Source organism: Melanostigma gelatinosum, assembly GCF_949748355.1.
Source record: "Melanostigma gelatinosum genome assembly, chromosome: 16".
NCBI lineage: Eukaryota > Metazoa > Chordata > Actinopteri > Perciformes > Zoarcidae > Melanostigma > Melanostigma gelatinosum.
In genome coordinates, this window is record NC_136649.1 from 14,190,075 (window position 1) to 14,210,745 (window position 20,671).

Genomic DNA, 20,671 nt, shown 5'->3' on the forward strand with positions numbered 1-20,671 from the left:
TTGACAAAAGACAAACATAACCATAAATAAACATAATCTGTAATCAACAAGCCAAATTTAAGTGAAAAGATGTTAAAATTGAAAGGGAATACCAGCCAATTTAAGAACTCATTTAAAAGGTTCTGGTCTAGAGTGCTTACTTTAAAGATAAGTGAAGCCCATCTGGTTCCATGTCATGTTAAAAATTGGAACAACTCGTTTGAGAAATGTGTATTTTTCAACCCCAATAAATTACCTTGTGATTCCACCTGTTTGTATCACTACTGTGTTACAACAGCAGGTCTCTTTGAGGATGCTAAATCCAACAAAATATCATCAGAAACCTTTGGCTATATGGTAAATAATAATAATAATAAAATAATAAAATGTATTTATAGAGCGCTTTTCACAGACATAAAATCACAAAGTGCTTAACAGAGCAGAAATGTAAAAGCATAAAAAACACAATGTGACCATAGGGTCAATAAATTACATACACAGAGAAAAAATAAAAAATAAAAATTAAAACATATTTTAAGAGCAGGTCTAGGACAGATCTAAAGAGCCTATTGGTTATTTAATATTATGCTAGACCTACAGGATGAATTGTTTATGTAAGAGTTGCATGACGTAAATCATATTGTCATTATGTACATGACATCTACACTATAACACGCCATAACATCTGAAGAGGCAATGAAATGTGTAACCGTTTGTACATAATTTGTCCAATAAAATGAATATATATTATGAAATAATATAATATAACAGTGAGTTAAGTTTCACTAAGTTGTTTATTTATTTAGATATATTTGATCAATGACATTATTTACGCATTTATTTATTTGATATTTGATATGAAATACTTATATTGGTGTGGTTGACGGGTCGTGGGGTTAAGGCCTTGCTCCTCCGCGCCATTGGGGGGCGCGTGTCTGCTGTAAATAAATATCATCGTGGGTTGACGAGGGCCGCCCAGCCATGTTGAGGAGTCTGTCAAGCAAACTGCAGCCCGCCATTGTGTAGAAACCAGGCTCTATAGAGAGATAGGGGCGCTTGGGTGAAACTGTTCACTAGTTAGACGAATTCCGCACCCTGCCGCTTTTATTTAGGAGTAAATATAGCAATACAGGCTCCGGGGGGGAAAGACATGTCAGCCAGCAGCCTTCTTGAACAGGTAAAGATAGGTATTTTCTGAACATTTACGAGGGCCAAATTTCTCAGCATCGCGACGGCTAGCGAGGATAGCTTAGCTCCGAGGCAGCGGCTGTGGCTCAGTAGTGCAGTAGGCCTGACCACCTGCTAAAAGGAACTGACTGCTGAAAATATATATCTTCATCTATTTTTCCCCTTCCTCTCTTCTCATAAATCAAACCTTCATGAATCACCTGGACCCAATCCAGAGACCGAAAGGCCAAGCTAATAAAGGTAAGAACAAATATTGTCCCACATGATCGAGTCGGGGATTGAGTGAATGCGGATCTTTTTACGTGCGGTGAAAATCTTACGTTGCGCGGATGTGATGGCTTTCCGCCTAGCTACCTACAAACAGGCCTGTCTGTTTCAACTGTAAATATTTATTGCGTTAGATTTGCCGGTTAAATGTAACGCAGAACTACGTTGTGTTTCCTAACTCTTGTTGGCCCTAAACTAGCCGTTAACATCCCTGAAGTGAGATTGTAGCGTTCATACAGTTAGCATTAGCTATGCCTGGGCTAGCTAACATTAAATGGCAACATGATACACATCAGCATCCTTTTCCTGGTTGCACTTGCAACGCTTTTTATTGCACTGACAGGTGCGAGAGTGCACTCTTAACACGCAGACTCTCTTTACTTCGCTGTCTGCACACCGTTTTCGCAGCGTTAAGCTACAGGTGCCATCCTATCACGCTGGCTAATGTTAGCCAAGTCCGTCATGTTGAAAGGGACTCTTGGCGCTCGTTAACATGGAGACGCTGCGCACTCCATTCAGCTAACTACACAGATAGCGTGCTAACTGTTAGCTGAGTTGCTAAGTTAACCCAAAAATGACACGTCTTCCGACATGCTTTTTCCAGTGTCAAAATGGGCCTCGCGCGTCCCATTTATTAACCTGTTTGTGGTTTTAATTGTCCTTTTAGCATGTGCTAAAAAGCTCGCTAAGAGTCTCATGTCGCCCATCACCGTGACATCAACAGGAAACTTATGAAAACAAACCAGAGGACACTGGTCCACTTGCATTACAAATAGGTTAAATCGGCTCTGGTGTTTAGGTTTTTAATTTGTCCATTTTGGAGAGATATTTTGAGTGTTTTAAGTGATTTGTGCCCAAAAATGTAGCCTAATCAGTGACAAAGAGCATTCACTTCTTCTCTGGAGCTGATTTATATGACGTGCAACATTATTCTGTGTAATCGGAAGCCTATTACTACAGCATGTGATGTATTGGTGGCATTTCCTGTGTCACTCAATAATGGCAAGGAGTGGTTTGATTATGTAAAAAGTGGTGGTGATTCTGATATGAAAATACCAGATAAGACGTCTCACGACTCGTGTACTCTCTGTTTACATCTGTGTTGTTCTTTTCAGTGCAAAACGGAGCTGTGACCCAAAAGGATACTTTGAATGACGATGAGTTTGAGCCTTACCTGAATACTCAGGCCAGACAGGTAAGCTTTTGTTGACCAGTGTTTGCTAACAGGTGCTGCTTTTTCAGTTTAACCCCATTTTTTATGATCAAAAACGTGTGTACCCTCGAGTTACGAAGCGATTTGAAGAGGCATTCAGAGATTAAATCAGCAGGTTGTGACTTCAACCTGAACTTCCATGGTTGGCTTTTTATTGTACGAGTGTTACCGGTAATTTCAGTGTATCGAAGTAAAAAATGAAGCTTAAACCATGAAATAAGTTGCAAGAATCTCGGGTCAACGGTAATGATGGCCTTCTCCTGGGTCAATGTCTAAATGCCTTGATTGATTCCAATACTGGCCTCTTAGTTTGGGTCAGAACATCCCTAATATTGACTTGTTACATGCTACTGCTACATGCATTAATAAGATTATTAAACAGAAGCCTTGGAAGTTAAGAGAAGAGTTTTATCGGTGACTGGTTGGTAACAACTTCAACACATTTTTCTACCAGAAGATAAACACACACACACACACTGTTTATCAGTAGCCTTAAGGCATCTTTTTATGTGTGCGCGCACAGCTGTGCTTTTTTGCATTACCGACTCAGGATGAGCAGCAGGAACTGGCACTTTTTTGGATGATCAACTTTTGAGTGGCTTTGGAATTTATTTAGGTTGATGAATTTCCCCTGTGTAGTAACAGACGCTGTCTGGGGAGTGGGCTGTAGAGAAGAATGCGCCACCCTTTTGTTAAAGAGACTGACTTCTTTTCTTAATGCATAGTTCAGTGCTCTGCCTTTACACATCGAGCCTGAGGAGGGATACTAAGACAGCAATATTATTATTATTGTGTGATGAAGCCTTGGTTTGTAATAGTAAGAAAATGATAATTCAATACATTTCCTCATATTTTATTATGATCTGACTTTTTGGATCTATAAGAATGAGGTATAAACATATATTTTTTTTAAACGCTAATTTAAAAATGAATTAAGTTTGAGTATGTTGGTGCAACAAATTTCTTTTTGACCTGTCACTAAAACAAATTGTTTTTCCTTCTATGTAGAGCAATGCCTATACGGCCATGTCGGACTCGTACATGCCCAGCTACTACAGCCCCTCCATAGGATTTTCCTACTCCTTGAACGAGGCAGCATGGTCCACAGGTGGGGACCCTCCTATGCCTTACCTGGCCTCCTATGGACAGTTGAGCAATGGGGAGCCCCACTACATCCCGGACGCTATGTTTGGCCAGCCAGGCCCCCTGGGCAGCAATCCGTTCCTGGGCCAGCACGGTTTCAACTTCTTTCCCAGTGGCATCGACTTCTCTGCATGGGGCAATAATAGCTCTCAGGGACAGTCTGCGACACCGCAGAGCTCTGGCTACAGCAGCAGCTATGCCTACGCACCCAGCTCACTTGGGGGTGCCATGATCGATGGACAGTCCCCGTTTGCACCTGCTGCAAACGAGCCCCTGAACAAGGCACCTGGTATGAACAGCCTTGACCAGGGCATGGCGGGGCTTAAGATTGGTGGTGCCGCTCCTGGTGGTAATGGGGACATGGCTCCTAAGGTGGTTGGCTCTGGCTTACCTGGTGGGGGTCCTCTTGGCCCTGTATCATCTGTAGGACCTCCAAGCATGCCTCCTGTCTCGATTGCCCCTGCCAAGCCCGCCTCCTGGGCCGATATTGCCAGCAAGCCAGCCAAGCCTCAACCCAAGCTGAAAACCAAGGGTGGCATGGCCGGTGCCAATTTGCCTCCTCCGCCCATTAAACACAACATGGACATCGGCACTTGGGACAACAAGGGCAACATGCCTAAAGCTGCCACCCCTCAGCAGGTGCCCGCTATTCCCAGCAACGGGCAGCCGCCCAATCAGGCTTCCCCACAGCCCGGAGCTACTGCTGTAGGGAACCCACAAATGCCCCTCAGCAATGGACAGATGGTACCCCAGGTTTCCCAGATGGGGCAGCATCAGCTTCCACCTGGTGGACAACCAGGTATGGCTCAGATGCCCCAGCCTCCTCTCTCCCAGGGTCCTCCTAACCAACAACAGCAACCTTCTCAACCTACTCGTTGGGTCCCTCCACGGAACCGGGCTAATGGATTTGGGGATGGGAGTGGTACGGGCCAGTCACCTCCAACTTCGTCTGGTGTGGTTCCTGGAGTCCCCTCCGAGCCTCACCCGGTCTTAGAGAAGTTGCGCATGGTCAACAATTATAACCCCAAGGACTTTGACTGGAATCCCAAGCAGGGCAGGGTGTTTATCATCAAGAGCTACTCAGAGGATGACATCCACCGCTCCATCAAGTATAACATCTGGTGCAGCACGGAGCACGGCAACAAGAGGCTTGATGCGGCTTACCGTTCGTTGGGTGGCAAGGGGCCGCTCTTTCTTCTGTTCAGTGTCAACGGGAGTGGTCACTTCTGTGGCGTAGCAGAGATGCGCTCACCCGTGGACTACAACACGTCTGCTGGCGTGTGGTCACAGGACAAGTGGAAGGGTCGGTTTGATGTGCGCTGGATCTTTGTTAAGGACGTTCCCAACAGTCAGCTACGGCACATTCGACTGGAGAACAACGAAAACAAGCCGGTGACCAACTCTCGGGACACACAGGAGGTACCGCTGGACAAGGCCAGGCAGGTGCTTAAGATCATCGCTGGATATAAACACACCACGTCCATCTTCGATGACTTTTCTCACTACGAGAAGCGTCAGGAGGAGGAGGAGTGTGTGAAAAAGGTAACGACGATACTGTTGCATAATGTGAATGATAAAACTGATGAATGAAAAAGTGTGCTCTGCTTCACCTTGTGTTCAATTCGGTGCAGTATATGGTTTGTATGTGCGTGTGCATTTGTTTCTATCGCTCCGTGTGCATGTGCAACCTTTACTTTTGCAGTACAAAGGAATTCAGGAACAACTCAATGATTCACAGCTGGATTAAGATCTTTGTCAGAAGTCGGCGGTATTATACACATTAGGATATTTTGAGTTTTCGGTCTCTTCAGTTCTTCACTGTTTAATCGCTCTGCTTCAAAAAGGAATAAAACAGAAGAATGAACACCAGGAATCATTTTACCTGCTGAAGCTTGACGCAAATGTAATGAAATGCAAATATGCAGTAGATTACATGAGGACATATCTGCAAATGGAAATGAGTGTTTGTATTGTAGTTTGGTTGATTCGGTATCTGTTCCGAGCATCAACACACACTCGGTTGTGCACTCTCCTGATGATTCGTGAAATGTCTTTTCATGCCTTGTGTCTGAACACAGTCTGGTGTTGAGTGAAACCTGTTTGGCTTATTTTGTGTTGAACTGTTAATATTGACATGGGGAACAAAAAATTGACCAAATGTGTATTGCAGCTCATTTAATGACATAATACTTGTTTGCATTTCTTGGTTCCTGTTGAATACTCGGGCTTTGGTGTGATGCACATCTGTATTACACATTCTATCAGCCGTTTACCGGACAAAGGGACAAATTAAGGGCGACGTTTGCCAAGACATGTTTTACCTTCCTTAGTACAACAGTCTAATAACAGAATTTAAACCATTTTCAATTTGCTGTAGAAACGCCTGTTTATTCTGTAGATGTATGAACGTTAGGCGGGTTTAGTTGCATCTTTATATTTCCTCCTCTGTATCTTTGTATGCTTGAAATACATAATATGCGGCCTGTTAAGGCCGCACCACTGTGTTGCTTAAGGGTTGACGCTAAAAGGCATACATGAGATTTAGAATCAGAGTTTTTATAGTGTTTGAGTTCATTATGCAGATTCTGTTAAACACTTGGCTTGCTGCTTGCTTTCTCACAGTAGGCAAGAATGACATCTGTACATAATGTAGCAACTGAGTTATACAGCTGTTGAGTATTTCTGTTGTACATCTCTTTGTTCTTTTCAGGTATTCATTCCAGAAATGTGTCTGAAACTGAGGCTTATGTATGTAATGTAAAGACATCTTAATAAGCGAGGACCAGCAGTTCTCCCAAACCAGTGAATAATGTATTTTAGGAGTTTTATTATCGACACCCAAGTGACCGTGTTGTTGACGGCATAGTGGTGGACACAAGAGATGAGCTTTGGCAATATATGAAACTTGCAATAACTCTTCAGAGCACACATTGTTGTTTTAAGTCATACGTAACAAAGTTATATTTCAGATTTGGCATTTGTACCTAAATCAATGCCTGTGTGATGTCTGTAAGCGTAGTTGTAATCGATATTGTATTGAACTAGAGTTCCAGAGGATTCACAGACGTCAAGAGCTTTTATTTATTTTGTGACAAAGATGTAATGTATGTAAAGTGACTCGTCTGTTCCAGTTAAGCTCAGTTTCCACTCCTCTCTGTGACAGGTGGAGGTCCAAGGCAGCGAGCCATATCCCAGCAACCCAAGCAACAGGAGTCATTACAGGCTTCAGGTAACTTGTTCATCCGTCACTACATGCAGAAGCACTTTATGGATGCTGCTCCAAATATTCTCTGTGTTCATATCGAGTTTTTGGCGAGTTCATCAATGTTAAATCAAGCATCCATATCCTACATAACTATATCTGAACTGTTCTACGTAGTAGTTTCATTCATAATAAGTAAATGGAAGCGAGGAGGGGATGTGCGCATGTGGCTTCAAAGAATGAACCAGAAAAAAAGGGATGTGTGTCAACTGTAGTTTGAAAATGTTGTATTTGTGACTTTTCTTTCTTTGTGTTCTAGGAGCGCCAAGGACGAGTCAAGTAACAGCTGGTGCTTTGGTCAAAAGACTGCAATGGCCCCCCCTAAAGCCCTGTCCACCCCATTACATCATTACATCCAGATCTCTAAGAAATTCTAATAGGGGTGAAGAATTAACAGAGGACAAAAAAACTAAATGAAGACTTTCTTGATTTCTTTTGACTTTAAAGACTTACTTCGAACTTGTAGTAAAAAGAAAAGGAAACTATTATTCATAGGACTACAACTAAATGCATAGCATCCTTAGGTGAAATCTTTTTTTATTTTTTGCCCCACCCCATTCCACTACATATGCTTTTCCTTTGTATGCTGCTTTTTCCTTTTTTTAAATGAAAGGATCATCTCCTGTTTTTATGGTCCAAGAGCAAGTCTGTAATTCTCTAAAGCAACACACGCATCCAATAGAAATTGTAGTGTTTGCTTATAATAGTGTCCCAAAGTCAAGAATGGGCCGTTTGTCTCATTTTCTTTTTAACCCCCCCACCTCACACCCTCGTCTTCTGAGGATGCCCGCATCTTCTACCAGGACCCCCGCTGGAGTTTCCTCCTCAGTGGATTTTCATCGTCGACTGGTGTCTCCTGCGCTCACAACCTATTTTGTACACGCTTGCCCCGTCTTGTTTGAGAGGACTGCAGATTCAGAACGGCCCTGTATTTTGTTTTTCGCATGTGTTGGACGGAGTGTGTGTGTGGGGAAGGTCGGGTGTGGAGGATCTGGAGAGGGAGAGTAGGGGGAGTCAAGAGTTTGAAAGCAGATGAAATGTTAAGTTGAGCCTTGCTCAGTGTATAATTTGAGTCTATAAAAAAAAATTGGGCCCTCTGTTAACAGTCTTCAATGGACTTTGTTTAACCTCTTTTTCTTTCTCTTGGACAAGTTTATTCATCGTTGCTATGGCCTGCTTTCTTGTTTTGTCTCTCCTGCCTCCGTTTTCTAAAGACAGTGATGCGAGTGGCTTTGCCCCACTCTTTCTATTAATCAGTTCAAAAGTAATAAATGTGGTATATTCAGCAGAACTGGTGTGCATTCCCCTTGTTTGACTGTAAAGCAATTTTGTCATGCAGCGTGTCTGTGCATTATTTTCATCTGTTCTTTTCCCTGATGGGTATATGAATGAATGTTTTTGTTTTTTGTTTCTCTGCTAACCGTCCACTCCCCCATCCTGACTTTTGCCCTTTGCATTTCTTCCCTCTATTCTCCTAACCCACCTTGTCCTCCACACTTCCATTTCTGACTGCTCAGCCAACTTTACGTACTATGATATCACAATCAGCTTCCACCATTTTCAGAATGTCATTGTTGGCGAGTTAAAAAAAAAAAGAAGAAAAATACAAAAAAAATGCAAGGTCCTCTTTCAGAACTACTGGCTTTTATTTGTGGCATAATAAAGATGCTCCACAAAGTAGTGTGTGGGTGTTTCTGTAGTCGCATGGGTGGCCTGTTGTACCCGTCTACTTGTGATGTGCCCTTTTCCTTGCAGCAGGCCTTGAAGTAACACCTGTCTGGATGTCCCGAATGAGTAAAATCTCTCTTAACCGTGCTGCACTTCATTTGTTTTGTGGCAGTACACCACCTCTGTGAAATTTGACTTACTTTTGCAAGAGGGACTATAGTGTGTTTTACGGTAATATCCCGCTACGTGAAAATGTTTTACATGTCTTCCCGGTCATGTATACCTGCGTGTGTTGGCCGACTAATGACTTGGGAGAAATGATCTGCAATCCGCCATTTTCTGACGTCAGTGCGTTACGTTGTACTAACCGTAGCGGCCACAAGAGGGCGACGCAGCATCGGTTACTGCTGGTCGCTTCCCATCCAGACTGCAGCACGCGCTCCTCAGCCGGGGGTCGACATCGAGGCCTTCTGTACATGCGGCGAGTAGTACGGCTGTATGTTTTATCGTTTTGTTTTCAAACACCATAACCGCTACCTCTCAACAGTCGAAATAGTTTTAGTATCAACACTTTAAATTATGTGGTTTTACATTATTGGGTCTGTGTGGCCTTTAAGTGCTATCTATTAATTCACAGATTACATTTACTAAAATTAGGATTCACCTCATCCATGCAATCGTATCCCATAAATAAACGTGTAAACCAGCGAAATCATCCATCATTTTAGTTATTGACAAAAAATAAACTAGGTGACGGATTTACAATTTGCAAGGCTATCCTAGGCTGTACATTTATAAATGAATGCAAATCCATCCCGTGCTTTATTAATCGACAAGTCAAAGGTTTGGGGATTAAGCGCTATCCTAACGCATCTGTGAATCTCTATTATCAAAAAAGAATGACTTACATTCCCACGACATTGTTGGAAGGTTACACAGAGCATCGCACTCCGAACGTGTATTTGTTCTTTTTGTTGCTCTCTGCCTGGTGCAGCCCACTATACGGCACTGATGGAGTTGTGGGCCTGCAGTTAACCAGAGCCTGCACACCGATGACCGTAATATAATAATAGACTGTTTAAAAAAAAATGTTTACGGTATTCGGGTAGCCGCTCAACTTTAGCTGGTGATGGTATAGCGGGTAAGCATCACTCAGCTTTTCGAGGCTGAAGACGTGCAGGTCTCGGGAAGAGAAGGTGTGTGAGTGCGTGCGTGCGTTTCTTGCATTGTGCGGGTGTCGAGAGGGGGGTGGACGGCACGGTGCGTTGAGGCTGCGTGGCAAACACGCTGCCTCGAGGGGATCTCCTGTGTGACCCTTATCTGCGCGTCTCTGGGGACGCCCTTTAGCCCCTCCTGGGATGCAAATGAACGGCCATAAAAGAGAGGCAGATACAGCCACCGAGACGATGGAGGAGAAGAAAGGGAAGTGGGACCATGGGGAAAAGGTGGTGGAGGGGGGGGGGGGGGGGGGGTTCAAAGCGAGGAAGAGGAGGGAGCAGGTCAGCACTCATATCTCGGAGCGCACATCAAGCTAAAGAGGAGATGGAGAAACAAAATAAGTTGCCCTGTGGTGACAGGAGAAATTCCTCCCTGTTAGCATGACTGTGTATGCACGCGTGCGTGTCTGTGTGTGTAGTGAGGACTTGTTTCTTTATCGTGTGCAGTCAGGCTGTAATTCTGACATAAATATAAATTACATAAGCAACATAAAGTGCCTATATTCACTGGACATCCTATTTTATTCTTGACTAATTCAAGAGATATGTAAGTTGTTTAACATTTCAAACATTACACTCTGCGACCTTGCATTCCTGCAATTATATAAGGAAACAAAATGAAATATTTCTCTGTTGTATTTCGTCCTGTATAGGAAGTATTGTTCAGTCAGAGAGCTACACATATAGGTGCGTTGTGTCTGCGGGCTGATAGCACACTGCAAGGTCATGGTTCTGCTTTATTGTCCCCTCATTATCATAAGGCATCCATCTCTTTCTTCCATTAGTGACGCTTCACCATGTCGCCAACCCGACCTCTATTTACATGACTAAATTAGATTTCCTCTCTCTTTTCGCCCGTTTTGTTTTCGGAGAGACTGCCTCTAAAAGAAGAACACAGGGAAGATGAAAATAACGCAGAAGTATCGGACAACGGCTAGATTTTGAATAATAAAAAAATATGTCCCTTCAGAATATTTTACTTGTATTTTACATTTTACTACAAACAGCTATTACAAGTTCGCTGTATATTACAATGTTTTTTTTATGTTTTTTTTGTACTTTTTTGAATTTACTTTTCAACATGGACATAAACAGCCTCCCCAAATTGTAGGCAAACAATTCCACAGCTGTCACCAATTTATCAGCATTATTTTTGCAACAAAAAACGAGGCTATTGAGGAATCAGAATATGGCATGATGAGTGATTTTAGCACATAAGGGGGGGGGGGGGTCCTGCACTGTTGACATATTGAGTATTACCCCCTCATTTCTCCTAGTGGGCCAATTCTATTGAGCGTTTTGAAAATGCATAATGTGTAGACCGAAGGGGCCTGAAAAGAGTTGATGACCTCTGTCTCAACATATGTGGCACGCTTGCCCTCTGCGCACTCTCATTGTGTGAGACGACGGGCAATAAAGAAATGCCATCCGCCGGTATAACACAACATAAAGAAGCACACAGGCCTCATAGTGATGCAGCTATACATGCCTTTTGCGTTTATCTTAAAAATATATGCTATTTTTGAATAGCCTATCACCATAAACCCAAAATGCAGAATTAAAGCTCCAACGATAAGTTAAATACATCAAATGAAATCTGACCAAAAATCCACGATTTCTTTCTTTCTTTTTTGCATATTCCGCCTCCAACATCTGAAATGTAGGTCAACTCACATCTCTATCGCCTACAGCGATTTACAGCTTGAAGCATTTGATGCAGCGCTGTGATTATAGGAGCAGGAATGAAATCACATGAAGTGCTTTGGGCCTTTGTACTTTGAAAAGAGACACTAAACAGTACAAATAGTCCATGAAATGACTTCTTTATTTAGACTTTTTGCAGAATAAAAACACAAACAAAGGCACAATATTGAAACCGACAAACAAGAAACGAAATATATTTCATCATTTCAAATGAAGTGCAAAGCCGTATTTTCAGACTGTGGATGGTCATGGAAGTATTGTAAAATAAAGTAGCGTGCATGATAATGATAGAGGAGGTTACTGCCTTTTATGATAAAAAAGATAATTCTCCTACAACAGCCCATCATGCTATTATAGCGTTCTCACCCTGTTTTTCCATCTTCCTGTCAAACAGGGCAAGTGTACTCTCATGCGTAAAGAGACCTTTGAAGTGGCCCTCTGTCACCACATGGCAAATCCCCCCGGTGTGATCCCTCTGTCCATTTGGCCACAGGGCCGACACTGGTAGGCTGTTCTGTCATTATGGAAACCAGTATATTACTTTGATTGGTGCCCAGTGATTCTGCTGTATTTCTCTTTCTGCCTTTTTTTGTTTGTCTCTTCAGATTTCTCTGGCTTCGCATGAACCGATCTATTCGCGTGCCTTAGGTCACGGCTCTGTAACCTCTTTGCCTCCTTGCTTCTCCGTGACTGTTTAATGCCGCTGCTTGGTAATCTCGTAGCATTGTAGCGGACATCCATCTGTGTCGTGATCAGAGCCGCTCTGCTGTCCTGTAGCGGCCGTGTGCTGGTTCCTCAGGTGAGCGAAGACTGTGGCTTCTCTCTTGGCATTCACCGCGTGCCTTAATTGTATTGAAATGAAATCAAGGTCCACTGTGAACACAAAGAGCTCAAGCCCAAACTTCCCAAAAGGTTCTCAGTTCCTCATCATATCCTGTTCTCCCCTCTGTCACTTACCGCGCTTTCAGCAGCACCTTCCCTCCTTTGCATTCACCTTCTACATCAATTTTCGACGTGAACGCTATTTGCCGAACGCTGTCACTTTCTCAATCTTAAAAAGTACATCCTGACGTTGTACTTTGCCGGTCCATCCCTGTTTGACTTTCTTGTTCCTCTCGCCTCACCTGTGATCTCTCCTCCCTGTAGGGCTCAAAGGCGGCTATGCGGTCCTTTCGCACGTCAAAGTACATTGCATGCTAATCCCACACCAGCATGCTTTCTCCCTTAGCAATGAAAACAGGTTTTCCATACAGACAATACAGTAGAAAAAAAAAACCCACATATGATACAAACCAATGACATTGTGATTCCTCAGACTGAACAGCCCAGAGTGTGTAAATGCATGCATGCGCTTGTGGATGTGCAAGATTTCCAGCAACGAAATACAAAAAAAAAAATGTACATCTAGTGATCATCAAAGCAGCATTCGCAGCATTAAGGCATTTTCTGTATACACACAACATCATTTAAAAAAGCACCACAGAGAGAGAGAGAGAGAGAGAGAGAGTGCAACGCTACCTTTGTTGCACCATAAAGAGAGCAGCAGCCCAGCTACCTGATTGCTACCATTCCTGCAGACCATCTTCCCCTCAGAGCAAAACAAAGGATGACGATAGGTTCTCATGAGCACACACTGCGATGCGTCGCTATGCTTTATCCTCACCATTGCACTGCCTCCGCTGTTCCTGGTTCAGAGCTTGGTGCGGCTTAATAAGACCAAGCAGTTCTTCATTACAGTTGGTAAAGCTGTGTCGTTATCTCCCCCTTGCCCTCCCTCCCTCCCTCCTACTCTCCATCTCTTCTCTACTGTTCTCTCTCTCTCTCTCTCTCTCTCTCTATGTGCACTCTGCGCATGTAACTATGTGCGGACTGGAAAACAGGATCAAAATAACAACAGTCTTCATCCTCTGATTAATAACTATGCTATATAATAATTAAGCACAGAGTAAATATTGATTGATAGCCAAAAGCAAAAAAGGAGGAATTTAGCTTCTTTTCCACTACACAAGACTCTTACATCCAGACAAAAACTGCATGTTACATTCAAAATCCCTTTCTTTTTAAACTCTTGACCACTGTGCTCAATTCCTGCCTATATTTGCCTATAGAATTAAGACTATGTAGCACAGACAGAATCGGGTTTTCTCAGATCAAAGACATCCTTCCTCTCTAAAGACAAGGCAAAAAATAGCAGAGGAGCTGCAGAGTATTTCCTCCTTCGGGTCCTTGGTCCTGGTTTTGTTGTTATTGTTGCTGTAGTTGTAGCTGTGACTGCTGCACAGCTCCATCCTGTGAAGGTCCTTGGTGGATGGGAAGAGTAGGGGAGCAGGCACGCAGGGGTTGGTGGGATGGCGGACAAGGGGGCTGAAGGGATGGGAAGCAGGCAGGTGTCAACGCATGCAGTCAGGGGAAAGAGGAGAGAGGGTAGCGGGAAAAATAAAAACTCAGCTAAATTCTACCCAGTCACCACCATTCGAAAAATCCATTTGGATCTGCACAAGACAAAACCAAAAAGGAAGACAAAAAAAAGCCCAAGATGTAAAATATACATATATAAGCCATGAAGGTATATATGTATAAGGATCCAAGGGAGAAGGAGGAGAAGGACAGGAGATAAGGGATGGACGGACGAGGAGGAACAGGCAACTGGCTCACACACAGACACACTGCGCCGAGGCGAAAGCTCGGGCTTCAATTTATGCTTTCTGGTCGACACCACCCCCCACCTCGCACGCACATGCAGAGACACACACACACACACACACACACGGAGTGTCCCGCCCCTATCTGCCCCTGTCCCTGTCCTGTCCCACTGGATGCGTGGCCCAGCTGATCAGTGCAGAGGGATTAGCCAACGGGGCCAGCTGGCAGGGATTACACAGGCAAAGTGGGGGAGGTGAGTGTGGGGGGTGGTGGGAATGGGAGGGGGGGGGGGGGTAAGGGGTGAGGAGGGTAGGCCTAAAACTGGGGGGGATGGAAGGCCCTGTCTTGTCCTGCACACACACACACACACACACACACACAGATGTGCATGTAGACACACAAATTTGTTCGCATGTGTGACACATGCACATTTTATTCAGATGCACATATGTGTCATGCACCGGTTCCGCCATGTGAAATGCTTACAAATATGGCTTTGCAGTGAACGCACGAGCTGCAGTGGCGCAGACTGCAGGGGTAGCCGGGCAGTAATGCATGCGGCGCATCCTCTCGCTCGGCGAGCCGCGGCGACGCACAGTGTTGTTAAATGTATGTAAATGTGCAGGAGGCAGCAGCGGGGGGGCGGGAGGGGGGGGGGGGGTGGATGGAGGAGGGAGTCGAGATAGGGAGGGAGACCCACGGGAGAGCGGGGGCCAGGCTGACAATGCAAGGCTTTGACCCTTGACCCCTCTCCGCTCCATCATCCGCGGCCGTCAGCTGATCCCGGGAAATGGACAGCCGCAGAAACACCCCCCCCCTCCTCCTCCTCCTCTTCCCCTCTTATACACACTCAAACACACACATGCACACACACTCTCGTTCACAAACGGCGCCGAGTCCACTGGGGCCCAAATCACCTTTTTTTTATTTCTTCACCAATCCTTTTCTCTCTCTCTCGCTCCCTCTAGCCCTCCATTGCTCTTTCCCGTCTCATGCCTCACTTCACCACTACGCTCGTCCCTATATCCCCGCTCCTAACCTTTCTCATTATTTTGAAATGTGTCGACATCTCCAACTGTCATATCTATGCTGGAAGAGATCCATTCTGTGTGAGGGTATTTTTTTTTACGTGTTCATGCTTTGACTGTATTCAAGATTATTTTTCTGCTTTTATTGCCTGTCAGTCTTAGTTTTACCATTTCTTTGTAGAACTGTTTCAACCTACCGTATGCACAGTGCTTCCACATTCCATCTCCACTCCTCCATGTAGGAGTTTGGGCAATGACATTTGACAAATGAATATTTCAAATACATTTATGTGCTTGGAAATTAGTGCAGCAATGGTTTTATGAACATGAACACTCAAAGCATATTTTAGCAAACATACCAGCTGTTGAGGTGGTTACTATTTTTTTCAGTAATGTCAAATAGACTAGTATCGCTCTGTTCTTTTTGCGTGTTCTGTACAGACTGATTGTGATCATTTTGTTATGTTCAGTTTATCTGTAATAGTGCAGCGATGTTGGAAGTTTGAGTCGTGTGGTTCGGACGCTGCTGGTTTTCTGTCTTTACCAAAACCATGCAGGCTTAACAGCTGCATGTCTGCCCAGTAGCAATTTGACACACGTTTACTTCACACCCTTTGATCTCCATTTTAGTAAAAAAAAAAGTGTAAAATATCTATTTCAATATCATGCCGAATTACATACCTCGATGGGATAAAATGAAAGAATTTGATATATTATTTTTAGGGGAATATATATACGATCTCTCTCTCGTCTGTCACCGAATCTGCCAAAACTGCACAGGTAGAGCAGGATAATTCAGAGACACTTTCACTTAGTATTAGTTGCGTGAAGTGTTATTTTGTGAAAAGCTAAATGTCAAAAGTTTTTGCAGACTGTCAACAGCAGTTTGAGCTACAGTATATCAGACAGAGATGCGGCTTATTCCAAACACACACAAACACAAAATCATGCACACATACCAAGATGCCACAGATGCACACACACACACACACGCACGCACACACACACACACACACACACACACACACACACACACACACACACACACACACACACACACACACACACACACACACACACAGAGGCAGACGTAGAGTGATTTCTGTTAAATCAAAGAGACATTTTCTTCGGCCTCGCAGGCAAAAAACAGCGGCAGTGTTTTATAGTAAATATATAGAATCGGACATGGTTGATGTGTGACAAATATGACATTAGTTTACATCTGTTTACATGAAATGCACAATAACATTGCAGCAGCGCTCAGGGGTGGAACAATAAAGACAGCTTGGCCTTCCTTTTCTGAGGGATAGAGAGATGGATTTTAAGAGACAACGTGAGTGAAGGCAGTTTGAATGGAAAGACAGTTAATTCCCTTTTCCTTCATCTGTTTTTGAGGAATACACTTGTCCACTCTTTCAATTGCTTTTTTGTCTATTTCTTGGAGAAGACTGAACACTTATTATTTATGGGCATAAATTACATGGCATGAATTGTGTGCATTTTATCCTGTATATGTGTATATGTTCAGGTTTAGTTCGTCCTCGCACATGTCGGCATGAAAAGAGGAAGGAGAGTTGTTCCTGCGTTTTGATGTCCTGCTAGCCCGTTCTCCATTTTAAAAAGCGTGTACATGTGAGGATGAGAGGGGGCGAACGGGGATGCAACCCTCCTAGCAGACAGCTCGGGCGATCACAGAGAGGCGAGCAAAGATTCCTTTTCTTTTCATCGTACAGAGAAAAACAAGGGAAAGACGCAAGCAAGTTATACAAAGAGACAAGCCGGGAGAGACAGACAGGCAGAGAGACAGGACGAGACAAATAGACAGTGCTCGTCCCTAGTTCGGTAATCTGATGGAGAGATTAGCAAGCAGGCAGCATTTGGGTCGGATTATCGAGTCATTAGAAAAGACTGGTGCTCCAGAGCCTCTCTCATGTGTTAATGTGGCTTTACAGATCCTCAGTGCAGTCTGCGCAGGTTGTCTAGATTGTGTTGAAAGGACATACAGTGTAGTCTTTCAATATGTAAATAGGGCCACATAAACCTAATGCCCCATGCAGTGATTTGTTTTCGTGTAAACATCTATTATTTGGGTGGCTTATGAAATACACACATTTTTATGACCGGTGTATTTAAAAAAAATTATTATTATTTTTATTATTTTCAAATAAAACAAGGAAACTAATTCGTTTTTCCTTCTTTGTTTGAGGAACTTCCACATTACAATGCTGCAGAAGTGTTGATAGCAGAATTAATAAGTGTCACACACAGAGATGTCCCCGATATGTCAGTGAAACTAATCAGCATAAATCTACATTCTTATTTTTTGCATCAGTCAAATCTCAACTTTTCTGGGAGAGGTGCTTTTTTTGTTCTTAGAATTTGCCATTCGCAACATATCATCAGATTATTTTATATGTAAAATACTACTGAGCATTTCTATTGAAAGTTTTTTAGTTGTTTTTTTTTTTACCCCAAAAATAACATTACCAGAGTTCTCAGCAATGACACACACATTCTGGCCTTGCGGTAGGTGAACCTGAAGACAAATGGAGTCTCTGCATCAGCACTGTGTGTATAACGCTATAGCCAGATAAAATGTAACATTTAGCACCGTAGCTCAGTGGAGAATACAGAGATGCGTGGCATTCGCGCACGTGCATGTCATACAGCCGCGATGTTCAGTGATGGCGGGATTTAAACAGGATCAGGAGGAAGCCAGAGAGCTTACGAGTCTGTGCAGGGGAATACGTGTATTTACAGTATGGTGATGTGGATGTTGGGTATTTACTCTGTAAATATCAGTGGTGAAGCTCAACTGTGTGTGTGTGTGTGTGTGTGTGTGTGTGTGTGTGTGTGTGTGTGTGTGTGTGTGTGTGTGTGTGTGTGTGTGTGTGTGTGTGTGTGTGTGTGTGTGTGTGTGTGTGTGTCTAGTGGTGTCAGAGGTTGGGGCCAGCTCGGCAGTTCATTGACAGCTGATCAATGCTGCTATGCACAGTGACTGCAATATCAGTTTCAATTTCACTAAAAGCAATGGAGCTTCTGATGAGTGTGTGTCTCTGTGTATAGTTTGTAATATTTACAAAATGCCAAAAGAAAATATAGGTGTAGCTTATATGATCATGTGTCAGCAAAAAGACGTTGTTTTTTTAAAAATTCCTCACTGACCAAGCAGTTCTTGAATGAGCTTGTAACTTTACTTTCAGGTCGAATCTAAGCACCCACTCTCTCTCTCTCTCTCTCTCTCTCTCACACACACACACACACACACACACACACACACACTATCTGATCTGCGTTCCCAAAAACCTTCCCTTTGCTGCTGCCGCTGCATACACGTGCCCCGGTTCCCCACCCCCATCCCTTTTTCTCAAATAAATTGCGATGTGACCTACTTCCCATTTTGCACCATTTCTGTCATGTTCAGATATTATTGTTCAAACATGAGTGATTTGCTTTGGGGCAAACAGTATCAAAGAAAACACTGTGTATATAATATGGGGCATACTATACAGTAAACTGTAATGACTTAAATGTGCTTCAAAACATATTGAAACGTTCACATCAGAATTGACTATTTTTTTACCCCGAACATACGATTTGCTGTCGTAGCGTGGCAGCTTCTTTTAATATGTGGGCAACTCAGCTTTTGTTTTTTTTAATTGCCCTTGTATGATTTGTAATTAAAATACATGCTTCACGTATTTTCAGATGAACACATACAACAATACTTACGGCCCTCATAATAACAGGATATCTTTGTGATGGTCATAGACTGGGGAAATAAGGTAAATCAATGTTGCAGACTAGTTAAGCAGAAAGAGCAGTGGTGATTTTCAGAAACAAGCATGGCGAATTCATTGGACCACATTGCATTTATAACCAAGTTAGCTCTGCACTAGTTGGCATCCACTGTTCTGTTTGGACTTGAGGTGCATTTTTAAAAAGCTCCTCATGATGAAGGCGATGTTATGGCGCGGCACGCTGCATCCAAAATATCACATGTGGGCAGATTATACGCCGCTGTCAGTGGAGCGCTGCGGTGAATTTGTTTGATATTGCTGTTCATTTCTTTTTATTTTCATCATTTCATGTATGAAACAACTTTTTTGGGGGGTTCAAAAGATTTGATTTCAGAATTTAGCAGATACATTACATTTGCACATATTCATGCACAAAGTTCCATCCGATCAAAAAAGGCACACGGATCGTCCCAGTTCTCATATTTACTGTATGACATTCACATTGGAATAACAGTATGTGTGTATACTTACACTGATATGTGTGTGAGTGTGTGTCGGGCAGATCGAGGCTCCCTCCCGCCTTTTCACAACCATGCAGTGATGGCACCGGAGACCACACTGACCCTGATTTATTGGGATCAGAATCCACATGACAGCAATTAATTTACATCCATTAACGACATCGCTCGCTCTCTCTCTCTCTCTCGCTCTCTGTGGACATTTCGCACTCTTGCACAATCACGTTGAACATCCTTCGTTTCGCCCCTCACTCTCCGACTTTTTTCCTTTCTCAGCATGTTCTGTCGCTTTCCCGCCTTTAATCAGTCACCCTCGCTCTACCAGTCATCCCTGCATCTCGCTGTTCTTTTTGCTTCTGGGATTCCATATTCCTAATCCAGTTAGAATACCTTTGGCATCCCGTCCTACCTCTATGCATTATGGTCTGCTGCATGAACGATAATGTCATCAAGTTCATATTACCAGCATTTTTGTTTGTGTTCATGTGGTGTGTGTGTGTGTGTGTGTGTGTGTGTGTGTGTGTGTGTGTGTGTGTGTGTGTGTGTGTGTGTGTGTGTGTGTGTGTGTGTGTGTGTCTAGAAGGCATGAGGAACCTTCGGCTGGCTGGGATTTATACGAGTGAACCTTATAAATAATCATTATGTTACGGACTTTTTAATAAGCGAACAGACTATCTGTGTAATCGTAACAAATTAAATAATGCTCAACAAATTGGCTGACTATGATTGTGCGAGGAGTTTGACATTAACATCATAAGCTCAGCATCTTGTGATCATTTCAACGGATCCTCCATGCCGTTTTCTCATTAAAGCACGCAACTCATGCAGGTTCTTACGCTCAAGGGTCTCTCTCTCTCTCTCTCTCTCTCTCTCTCTCTCTCTCTCTCTCTCTCTCTCTCTCTCTCTCTCTCTCTCGCTCTCTCTCTCTCTCTCTCGCTCTCTCTCTCTCTCTCTCTCTCTCTGCCCCTTACGATAAGACACTTTATTGCTGGCCTACATCTCTTGTGCCTCTTTACCTCTCACTCTCTCCATTCTACCAGTTTCTGCGTTTTGCTGGCTTTTCAACTCAAGAAAGGAGACTTTCCTTGAGGGTGAATCTGC

At 43.4% G+C, this 20,671-nt stretch overlaps 1 protein-coding gene across 1 annotated transcript; it reads left to right on the forward strand.

Moving 5' to 3' along the window:
* The first annotated feature begins 985 nt into the window (after positions 1-985).
* On the forward strand, positions 986-8,388 carry ythdf2 (YTH N6-methyladenosine RNA binding protein F2). Its single transcript, XM_079286555.1, has 6 exons — positions 986-1,156; positions 1,383-1,407; positions 2,550-2,629; positions 3,656-5,332; positions 6,954-7,019; positions 7,312-8,388. The coding sequence occupies exons 1-6, from the start codon at positions 1,130-1,132 to the stop codon at positions 7,333-7,335; spliced, it is 1,899 nt and encodes a 632-aa protein (XP_079142681.1). The 5' UTR covers positions 986-1,129; the 3' UTR covers positions 7,336-8,388.
* The last annotated feature ends 12,283 nt before the right edge of the window (positions 8,389-20,671 follow it).

Coding starts and splice junctions, on each gene's coding strand:
- ythdf2 (XM_079286555.1), top strand. CDS start 1,130: ATGTCAGCCAGCAGCCTTCTTGAACAG. Junction 1,157..1,382: donor CCAGCAGCCTTCTTGAACAG/GTAAAGATAGGT, acceptor GACCCAATCCAG/AGACCGAAAGGCCAAGCTAA. Junction 5,333..6,953: donor AGGAGGAGTGTGTGAAAAAG/GTAACGACGATA, acceptor TCTCTGTGACAG/GTGGAGGTCCAAGGCAGCGA.